The following is a 12,247-nucleotide window of genomic DNA, read 5'->3' on the forward strand; positions in this document are numbered from 1 at the left end:
TTATAACATGAAAATATCATTATCATGAAATAATGTGATGATTTCACGGTATAACGTGAAGTTATCATTATCTTGAAATAACATGATAATATCACAAGCGTGTCCAGACATGTGCATCACTTTAAAGTGTCCTCTGGAACACTGTTTAACATCTGTTTTCTTAAGTTGCAGCGCAGTGAGCTCTCAGGGCCACCGTACCTTTAGGGCCTGTCATGATAATTACTATATCAACTTATAGTTCGATATATAAAATGGACTTGATAGTTTTTTTCTGGACTCGATCAACATTTCCGACAGTCTCGCTACTTCTTTCCCTCTCATGTCACTCAGGCTGCTCTCTGTAGGATTTCCCAAGCAGCAATTCCAGCTGTTTATACGATATTTAATATATAATTATATAATAAATATTTATCTCGGTGCATTTTTTTTGTTGTAAACAGAGCCTGAGAGTCTATTTTATTTGTTTTGATTGAAGTTTATTTATTCAGGTTTTATTTATCTAGGATATTTGAATATTTCTTTTCCTCAGTTTAATTCCAATGTTTAATATTCTTGATATTTAAAAATGAATTTCTCCTGAAAAGGATGTTTTTTTATTATTAATATGGTCTAATATCATGATATTAGTGGCATAAAATGGTCCTAAAACATCAATGATACTATCGCACAGTGACAGTTTCTGGGAAAATATATATTGTCCTAAAAAATGTGTTATCGTGACAGGCCTTCTTCCTTTTGTGCTTTTTAATTTTTTTTGTAGAAGTTTAAGAAGGTTGCATTGGGTGTCAGTCTGCATTATTTGTTTTGTATGGTCTTCCATCATAATTATAACCGGTGCAGGCCCATATTTCTTTTGTCACCTTTTTTTAGCTCGCTCTTCATCTAAATGCCTTTGTGAATCATTTTACAATCTAAAATACTGTCTTTGTTTTGCCCTTGCATGTGTTTATCTCCTAAAGAAAAAAACTGCACTGTTAGAATGTTTTTGTGAAACAATGTTTAAAGCCTTAGTTCAGAGTCAGAGACTGGACTAAAGTCAACACTACTGAGAGGGAGGGTATTATATGATATGTTAGTCAAACAGCTTTGATCTGTATATTTTGTCTGCAGATGACATCATGAAATCTGTCTGTGAATAAAGTAGTCAAAGTAACTCTGTATCTGATGATGCTTCATTTATTTAGACCTCCAGCCGTTATAATGCTGCAGCCAGGAGATTTTACATTTTAATACATTAATGATCATCGATATCTTCACAAAACATGGTGATATCATTTTATTTATTATGTTTGTAGCAGCAATCCGAGTTGCAATAATTGTTTTTTCTTGTTATCCAGTGTGAGATTATTATATAAATCTTTACTTAAACTTTTTTATGGCTGCAGCTTCATGTTGAGACAACTGGACTTTGCACCATCAGCAGATGTCAGTTCCTCGTGTTTCCAGCAGGGTTATTTAGTCAGGCGGCTTAGCTAAATAAAGGGGACACGCTGGACAAAAGCACCAAATTTTTTCCACGTGCTCTCTATCACCATAGGTTTCAATTTTTGGTAGGAGCCACTTCATCAAGATGGCCGATCCGAGATGGCAGCCATATAAAGTCTATGAGAATCAATACATCTTCCAAGCCACTTAGAAGGTCAATCTTGGTGTCAAAATATAAATTTTCTGGGTCAAGGAATCATTTAAAGCTGTTGAGAATATCACTAGATGATTATTTGATCAAATAGATATGTTCATTTTCACCCAGACTGGTAGGCAACTCGCTTCAAGTGCTGCAGCAGAGAATCCTGAGCTGAAAATGTTTGGAATCTAATAATTATGTAAATACATGGCCAAAATGAACATATCTATTTGATCATCTAGTGATATTCTCAGTAGCTTTAAATTATTCTTTGACCCAGAAAATGTATATTTTGACACTAAGATTGACCTTCTAAGTGGCTTAGAAGATATATTGGTTCTCATAGATTCTATATGGCTGCCATCTCCGATTTGCAATCTTGATGAAGTGGCTCCTACCAAAAATTGAAACCTATAGTGATAGAGAGCATGTGGAAAAAATTTGGTGCTTTTGTCCGACGTGTCCCCTTTATTCCCAAATCTGGTCCTAAGCCACCGGACTAATTATAGTTAATGAAAACTTAGGAAGTAACAAAAACTAGAATTGAAAAAAGATTTTCGTTAACTGAAATAAAAATAAAAATGATAACTAACTGAAACTGTTGTGTGGTTACAAAACTAACTAAAACAAACTGATTACAGTGAAAATGTCCTTTGTTTTCATCTTTTTCAACTTTTTTTCATACATATCTGTTTATTGAGCTGCTGGTTAGTGAACCTGCAGGAACACATTGGTGAATCTGTTTATTGAGATATTTGGATTAAAAATGGTCATATGGTGATAACCGGAGAAATCAATCAGTCAAACTTTATTTATGGAGAATATTTCAAACTTAAAAGTGTGACTGGTGAAAAAAATCAGCGTTAGAAATAGAAATTAAAAAACAAAATAATAAAAATCACAGTGGTCACCTATAAAGTGTTGATGAATGAAAATAAAATTATAAAATTGTAAATAATAAAATATTTAAACTTATTAAAAAATTCTCTGAAGTTCTCTTTGGTTTATAAATAAAGACGGACGTCCTGAGCAAGGTTATTATAGCTGAAACTGTATTGTGTGGTTACAAAACTAACTAAAACTAACTAAAATTATAGTGAAAATGTCCTTAGTTTTTTGTCTTTGTCAACATTTTTTTCATCCATAAACCTTTTTGGTTGATATGAAATCTGTTTATTGAGCTGCTGGTTAGTGAACCTGCAGGAACACATTGGTGAATGTGTTTATTGAGACTGGGATGCTACACCACTATGTGAGTCGATCGCCTTCAGAAAGTTCAGCACTTCACTCCAACCAACATTCAAAACACCTGGAGCTGCGAGAGTTAATCACCTTATTGGGGCTGAGATGGAAAATAAAAGGAAATAAAGGCAACATTTATTGTGACCTTTTTTGATCTCACACCCAACAAATACCCCATTACAAGATACTAAAACTAATCAAAACTCGCAAACTTATTAAAACTAACTGAATTTCAAAACAAAAATTCACAACGAAATATAAACTAAAACTAATGAAGAATCCCAAGCTATTATAATCTTTGTTTCCAGCATCAATTAGTTAAATTCAGCTTGCTATCACATATTTTAAAGCATTTAAATGTTTTGTTTATTCATTAATTTGTTTCATGTCAACTTGAGAAAAGCTAAGCAGATACAGTGGTAAAGAAAAAAACAAAGAAAGGCTTTGAAGTGGACCTTACATTGAGATTATTAAACTTTCTGTACTCAACTTTATTGTTTAGTTGTGTTTAAAGTAATATTTTTGAAGTCAACAATGATACAAAATGTTGTTGTTGTTTTTTTATAAATCCTAACCACAATCATAAACAGCAAAGCATAGTGTGTCACAACAAAGTGTGTGTTGATGTTGTCATTTAGTTTTTATTCTAAAGGGTATGATATGTGACCAGTGCCTACAGAAACCCATGAAGCAGGACTCCAATGCTTTAAAAAAGTCCAAAAAGTCATCAGTATTATGTGTAAATAAAGTAGTATTTATTTCATAAACATTAATATATATATATATATATATATATATATATATATATATAAGATTATTTTTATAAGATTATTTTTTTCCAGAATCTCTCCCATTCAGTGATTTAAAAAAATAACAAAATCAAAACAATAAATAACTATACAATATATAATCTCTTGTCAAAAGTTTTAGAACACACCAACTTTTCCAGAATTTAATTGAAAATGATGCAGTTTAATGTCTCAGTGTACTCTGAAATTAATGCACATTTGCAACATTTAAAATTCTTTATTGAGCATGATAGTGTTTTGAAAGTAAAAAAAAGATTCAAAATCACATTTTATGTTGGACTAAAGGACTAAAAAAAGACACAAAATGACCAAAAAAAGACACAAAATGACCAAAAAAAGACACCAAAAGACACAAAATGACCAAAAAAAGACACAAAATGACTTACAAAGACATGAAAAGAATTCAAAAATGGACAAAATAGCCCAAGACTCCATAGAGTTAAGTTGTTAACCCACTTCTTGTTCCCTGAAAAAGGCCTACTTGTATAATTCTGAAATGTACATTATTTTTCAGTTTTGGTTAAGCTTACCTTTTTTTATTTACCTCTGGCAGTTCACCACTTACCTTTGGACCCTTTCAAGCTGTTCATTTGACTTGAACTGCTTGAATTTCAATAAAAAACTGGAAAAATTGGGGTGTTCTAAAACTTTTGACCAGTAGTGTATATATGTTTTTAATGTACTTTCTGGTCAGTTGAAAATGTGTCCGGAGTTTTGGTCAACACCATCAGATTTTTCTAAATTTGGGGAAAAAAATCAGGAATAATTTAGGGCAGCTGTAACTTAAGGGACCCCTTTCCTTCCACCTTGGTCTTCCTCATGGCATGAGAAAATGTTAGCTCTGGTAAGTTTTCAATAATACTTTGTATTTTACATCTTTTTACGAATATGCGCATGTCACAACCATAGCATGTCAACTTCAAAATGACAATGAATGACGATAAAAGTCACCATTTGAGTAAAATCTTCTGCAATATAGCATTTAGATTGATATAGATTGGCTGGACCCTGACCAACAAAATATAAACTAGATGCTCCTTTGTGAATCCTGTGTGATAGAAAGAGAATTGTGCTAATTTGTCAACAACATCAAATTTTGTGTCTGATGGTGTTGACATAAAAAGTGTTGATCCAGCAAACGTTCAATTTACGTTAACAAAAAAAATCTAAAACTGGGAGATTGAACCAAAACTGTTTGGATAGAAAATATATAATTTAACAAAAATGTATTAATATGTTTTGGAAATTATCCAAATATTTTTTTGTAAAATCTAAACCTGTTTTGTCTTTTTAGTCAGGCGGCTTAGGACCAGATTTAAGAATAAAGGGGACACGTCGGACAAAAGCACCAACATTTTTTCCACATGCTCTCTATCACCATAGGTTTAAATTTTTGGTAGGAGCCACTTCATCAAGATTGTGGATCGGAGATGGCACCCATATAAAGTCTATGAGAACCAATATATCTTCCAAGCCACTCAGAAAGTCAATCTTTGTGTCAAAATCTACATTTTCTGGGTCAATTAATCATTTAAAGCTATTGAGAATATCACTAGATGACTCACTGTAAATAATTTGTTGATCAAGATCTGACAAGAGATGAAAGCGTTCCCTTGATTTGTTTGTGAACATAGATTCCAAACATTTTCAACCCAGGATTCCCTGCCGCAGCACTTGAAGCAAATTGCCTACCAGTCTGTGTGAAAATTAACTTGATCAAATAATCATCTAGTGATATTCTCAATAGCTTTAAATGATTCCTTGACCAACAAAATTTATATTTTGACACCAAGATTGACTTTCTGAGTTGCTTGGAAGATATATCGGTTCTCATAGACTTTATATGGGTGCCATCTCCGATCCGCAATCTTGATGAAGTGGCTCCCACCAAAAATTGAAACCTATGGTGATAGAGAGCATGTGGAAAAAATGTTGTGCTTTTGTCCGGCGTGTCTCCTTTATTTGGCTAAACCGCCGGACTAATTGTCTCAACAATCACTGCATAATATATATCAGTTTAAAGGCATTATTTAATCCAAACAACTCACTGCCATTGTTCTTGTTGCATATTATATCCAGCATTTTCTTACATGTTTTTCTTTCCCAAATTAAAAAAACACACACACAGTACTCTTAGATTGACCTCTAATAGTACTGAACCACACAGAATTTGCTTTAATTTGTCAAAATTTTGTGATTTAGGTACAAAAAAAGCGTTACGTGTGTGACCTCACTTTAGCTGAATTTTCACTTATTCCTCTGTTCATTTGCTTATTCTGATGCTGTTATTGATGTTGTGCTCTGAAATTGTTTTCTGCTGGAGTGTTGCATCAAGTAGCAACTTGTTTTCTCATGTCATAATCTTTATTTCACTCTTGCATCACACCACACCAACCTACGCAAAGGAAGTGAGAATGGTTTTTCCGCTCCTGTTATCTATTTTAACCACATAACAACCAGCACCTGATGTCGTATCAGTGACCTGATGTGAGAAACTGCTGGGTAATATGAGGTGACTATAAAGCCAGAGATGACACCCAGTATTATAGACCACTTTGCCAAACCTCAATACTAATTGCATTTGCAACGATTACTTCTGGATCATTTCAAATCTGCCCATGAGGTAATGTAGATCCTCACAGTCTGTTGTCTGCGTTAGCGACGGCCTTCCATCTGGCGAGGCTCAGGGCCGGAGAGCTGCTGGCTCTGGAGGAGACTGAGTCACATCAAGTGACTAATAAGCTACAGAATACAGGAGAGTCAAGCAGCGTTATTACATAAAACAATTGAAGCCGTGACAAAAGGATGAGGCTAGAATTATCTTGCTTTTCACCCAAAACATTTGCTACACTTAATATCTCAACCTGAGTGTTAAGCTTCCAGTGTTTAGTTCCATTTCAAATCACGACTCAAAACACATCTGTTTAAAACTGCCTATTCCCTTTGATGACTTTTACCCTGTCCAATATGTCAATATGTCTATTGTATTGTATTGTATTGTATTTTATATTGTATTTTATTACTGTTTCTTTTCTATCCTTTTGTACGGTGTCCAAAAGGAAAGAAGAAAGAAAGGCGCCTCCAAATAAAATGTATTATTATTATTATTATTATTATTTGTTTGACTGGAGGAGAAGGCAAAACCAGTGGTGGAAAGAGTAACTAAGTACATTTACTCAAGTACTGGACTTAAGTACAGTTTTGAGGTACTTGTACACTCTAAAAAAAAACCCTGTTGTTTTTACGGTAAAAAAACTGGCAGCTGCAGTTGCCAGAACGTTACCGTAATAAATACGGTGCAACTTTTTTCTAATATTATGGTAAAAAGATATTGACACTGTTGATTTCATGTTTGAGATTGCATTTATTCCATTTTTTACCGTATGAATAAAAGGTTTTTCCATCAAAAGATTTGACATATAATTGACAAGAAAATACTTTATAAATGCCGCATAAATTAAAGATTTTCCCATTAAATATTACAGTATATTTCTGTTAGAGATATGGTGTTTAGTACATTTAACAGTGAGAAAAAGTATTTTTACAAAAAATAAATGCAAAAATTACAGTGATGCTTTTTGTTACAAACACAGTGCCAATGTATTTTACAGTAATAGAGTAATGTTTTTTTTTAATTTAAAACTTGTAAAAATACTGTTCTGGCTGATATATACATTTACAGTGTTTGATTGTTACTGAAACTGAATTAACCCATTTATCATTTTACGGTCTTTTACTGTCATGGTTTAGCAGTTTTTCACTGTAAAATCTACAGACATTTTTTACAGTGTAGTTTACTTGAGTATTTCTATTTAATGTAACTTTATACTTTTACTCCACTACATTTAGAGGCAAACTATGGAATGAGCTGCCTTTGCACATCAGACAAGCCTCCTCACTGTCCATTTTTAAAAGTCATCTTAAAACCTATTTTTATTCCTTGGCTTTTACCCACGCATGAGACTCTGCTCTTGTTTTTAGTGTTTTATGGTTTGCTTTTATTTATTGTTTTTTAAATTGTCTTTTAAAAAGCAATGAATCTATTTATTTTAGTGTTTTGTTTTTTTCCTGTTTTATTTATTTTATTGTCTCTTGTTCTGTTTGTTTATGTACAGCACTTTGTTGCGGCTGTGGTTGTTTTAAAGTGATTTACAAATAAAGTTGAGTTGAGTTGAGTTGTACTTTCTACTTCACTACATTTAGCTGACAGCTTTAGTTACTTTCATGTCGAGATTTAACATAAAAAACATGAAAATTTAGGAATAAAGATCCAGAAAACAATAATCAGATTATTCTCAGAATTGCTGAGAATCCATCTTCTAATTGCTAAGAAAATGATTACAATCTCCTGGATGAAACCACGGCCCCCCACAGTAGCACAATGGAGAGAGAAAGTTAAAGATGTTTATTTTCTGGAAAATATAACAAATGTAAACATGGTTACACTTGCGTTCCTAACTAAATGGTCCCCAATTATTACATATTTTATTAATTGATAAAACCTTTGATGTGACTAATGTGTTTTGTATGTGTGTGTGTTTTGTTTCTGTTAATTAATTAATTATTTTTTATTATCATTATTTTTCACACACCCTGCCATTCAAATATGAATAATGAATGTTTGTATATTGCATATTCATTTTCTCATTTAGTGAATGAATACCACTGCCCACTTTCAAATACAGACTCGGTTTGGACATAGTCATCCATAGACTACCTCTCCCACATTTACACTTGTACTGTACCTTTAAATGTGTGAATGTATATGACTGCACCTGATAAATCTCATAACTGTATATTAAGTAGTTAAATGAGCCCTATCTTTACAAAATTAAAACACTGCTTACATAAAAGCATCAATACAAATAATCTAATAATATATTTAGAATATATATAAACAATCCGAGTATACTGCATATCGAGTACTTTTACTTTTAATACTTTAAGTACATTTTGATGCTGATACTTTTGTACTTTTACTTCAGTAAGTTTTGAATGCAGGACTTTTACTTGTAGTGGAGTCATTTCACAGTGTGTATTAGTACTTTTACTGAAGTAAGGGATCTGAATACTTCTTCCACCACTGGCATATCTGACAGATCTGGCATATTGATGAAACACTCTGAAAACAGATCCTCTGCGTGTAATTGATAGATTTCTCAAAATGGCATAAGTCTATAAACTACACAAGATTCATTCACTCAGCTACACTGGTAAAAAAATAAAAATAAAAAAATAACCTTAAAAAGTCTGGCAGCAAAAATGTCAAAACACTCACCGTCAAATAACAGTAAACAACTGTTAGTTATTCTACAGATGATTTATTTAAAAAATAATGCTAATATACAGTATGTATATGAATTATGTATTGTCACACATTAAACAGGTTGGTTAATTGTTTTAGGACAATAAGACGGCTGGAGTCGCAAAGCAGATTGAGGTGATTTTATTTTCAGAATAAAACTGTGAGAAAACAAGAAAAAACAGACTTGGGACTCGCAAAAAAAAAATCTCCTTATTTACACATGCAAGCACACACACACAAACACACACACACAGAATTAATTTTACATTCAGCAATATGATATTTTATTTTTATTTTTTTACATAGAATTCACTGTAATTTAACTTTCATGACCATTAAGCAATTGAATAGTACTGTAAAAAAAAAAATACAAAAAACAAAAAAAAACTATAATATCCCATTATATTTATATACAGATTTCAACATACATTTTATGGTTAATATTTGTGATTTAAAAAAAATCACTTTTTTATGGAATTTGCACATAATGTAGAAAGAACAAAAAAATCCTTGTAAAATAATACAGTATATTCAATTTTTGATTTTAATAATATAGACATTTACTTGACAGGGACTATGAATGATTAACATAAATTCAAAGACTTGAAATCTGATGCATTATAGGCCTACAGAGATATAAGCTCCAGACAGATTAACATTTTATTAAAGGCACCATCGATCGATTTTTTTAAATCCATCACATTGTTAAACTTGAAGGCAAAAGGGGTTCCCATCCAAACCAAAATCAGAAAGGGATTCACTGGAAATCTGATGCTATTTCATGAAACAGTTTGTCTACTATTCTCTTGGAAGATCTGCATCCTCTTTCTTCTTCCAGAAGGCATCCAGAGAAAAGTAATACAACAGTGGATCCAAGCAGCAGTTCACGGTAGCAAGACATATTAAAGGTCTAGGTACAGGTGTCCCTATAATTAATAATCCAACTGATATAGGCAGGAAACATATGGTAAACATTACCAGGTTCATGATAAAAATCAGCATGACATTGATCTTGTTGTTGACCCTTGCTGAGTCACTGAGATGTGTGTGAAGGGTCCAAGACACCAAAGTGGTGCACACAATGTTGACTGCCAGCATGGTGAGCACTATCACCGGCTGAGGATAGACCATTGCTGACATTTGTGGCTCCTGTTGAGGAAATTCAAAACAGGTGGATTTATTGTAGCTCTCTAAAAATCTTGAAAATATTACCCTCTCTGGGATGTTGATCACCAACACAATCAGCCAAGCGAGCCCAACAGCTTTCAGAGCGTTGCAAGCGGTCCGAAGATGGCGTGACCTCAGAGGATAAACCACAGCCAGCAGCCGGTCCACGCTGATGAAGGTGATGAAGATGGAGCTGGAGCGGATGTTGTCACGAAAGAGCATTGTGATCAAAGTACATGCCCCACCACTCAGAGGCCAGGTGCCCGTGGCATAAAAGTAGACCCTCATGGGCAAGGAGATGACCAGCAGCAGGTCAGAGATGGCCAGGTTGACCATGAAGACAGCGCTGGGGGTTTTGAGGCTGTGGTGTCTCAGCAGAATCCACAGTGAGACAGCATTGAGAGGCAGACCCAGCGCCATAATAGAGCCGTAGAACAGAGCATAACCCAGCTTGGGCTCAGGTCCAGCTTCCATGGTGTTGTTCATGTCTGTCTGATGAGAAAAGCAATGATTCTGTGTGCTTTCTTGAATACTGCACTAATCAGTCCCTCCCTCTGCTCTCTATCTGTGTGGAGGGGGTCATATGTGAAGATTGGGTAGCAGTTAAAAAATGCAACAGGAAATGTTTGTGTCTCGACACAGATCACAACTGTCACTGTGACATTAATTAAATGTACTCTACGCTTTGAGCAATTTGAAATGTAATATCAAGTTCTAACTAACACCTAAATTGCATATTTTAATTTTGTTGGTATCGGACCACAGGTGAATCTTGGGTCCATTTTTGGACATTGACTGACACTGTAGATGATCTTATATTAGACTCTGTAGACCTCTATACTCCATAGATGTGTGCTTTTATTTACTTTTACTTGTATATTAGGGCCTCGGGGCAGTCGCACCAAGCACTGGTCCCATACAGCAATAGCTGTAGGGACCAGTGCTCGGGGCAAAGCGTATGTGCTATTACTTTTCTCTACAGAATACACATTTTTCGCGACGTACTTTAAACAGTAGACACAAGTCTTTTGTATCGGTGTGTTAATCCACGTTTCGATAGGCCATATAGTTTTTTATCAATCCCTGTTCAATGACCATGATCATTTTTGGAGAAATTCTGAGATTATAATGGGTGTGTATTGCACGGAATGTTCGTGTCACAGTGTGTGACATCATCGCCAGAGTGTAGAGGGAGAGAAACAATTGTCAAAAAATAAATTTGAAAACTGCGCTCCAGGCCGCAAATTCCACTCTACAGAAATAATTTATACATAGAAACGTAGGAAAATTAGTCTTCTCACTCACAATCCTCTGGTAAAGCTGTCAGAGTTATAGTTTGGGTGTAGGATGCACAGATGCGCCGCCAACATGCACCAACAGCCTCAATGGCTCCCATATTAAAAACGCAGGGAGATTTCGGAAGAAGGGAGATGTAACAGTTTTTTTGGATCGCTCTAACAAAGCTATTTTTTAATTTTTCTTAAAAAAAAAACATATGTAGACGTTCAGGAAGACCTCAGGATGCTCAAAGTGAAGTCGGATCAATGATAGGTATTATGGTTTTGCCAAAAATGCTTTCTGTTCGAGGCCAGAAATTCCAGTCTGTCTACCTCTGCTGTCACTGAGCTGGAACAGGTGGCAGTTAATTCTTTTGATTGCTTTGATCTGATTGCCTTTGATCTTTGATGTGATTACAGTTACAGATACACACACACACACATGCGCGTAAGCGAGCACACTCCTCACACATGCATACGCATGCTTCAAACACACACACAGGTAGCTTTATGCGATTTTCGCTACACACACACACACACACACACACACATTTTGAGGTTAAAGGGCATAGTTTGAAATCTCTGAAGAATCTCATCATAGTGTACACATACCGGTAGTAGCCCCCGTGGCCCTTTCAAAATTTCCCCAGAGGAAATTTTCTAGTTTATAATAAATACCTTTTTGTTTACTAGTGCTGTCTACTTAATGTTGTGCACTGTGATCAATACATTAACCTCTTTAAATTAAATTAAAAATTCCTTCAACATTACAAAATCTAAATTTGGTAATTTGATTACAATCATATTCATAATTATTAGTCAG

At 34.2% G+C, this 12,247-nt stretch overlaps 1 protein-coding gene across 1 annotated transcript; it reads right to left on the reverse strand.

Moving 5' to 3' along the window:
• Positions 1 to 9,573: 9,573 nt before the first annotated feature.
• On the reverse strand, positions 9,574 to 10,635 carry LOC131970402 (lysophosphatidic acid receptor 6-like). Its single transcript, XM_059331786.1, has one exon. The coding sequence runs from the start codon at positions 10,631 to 10,633 to the stop codon at positions 9,779 to 9,781; it is 855 nt and encodes a 284-aa protein (XP_059187769.1). The 5' UTR covers positions 10,634 to 10,635; the 3' UTR covers positions 9,574 to 9,778.
• Positions 10,636 to 12,247: the final 1,612 nt, after the last annotated feature.

This window comes from Centropristis striata, chromosome 4 (assembly GCF_030273125.1).
Source record: "Centropristis striata isolate RG_2023a ecotype Rhode Island chromosome 4, C.striata_1.0, whole genome shotgun sequence".
Lineage (NCBI taxonomy): Eukaryota > Metazoa > Chordata > Actinopteri > Perciformes > Serranidae > Centropristis > Centropristis striata.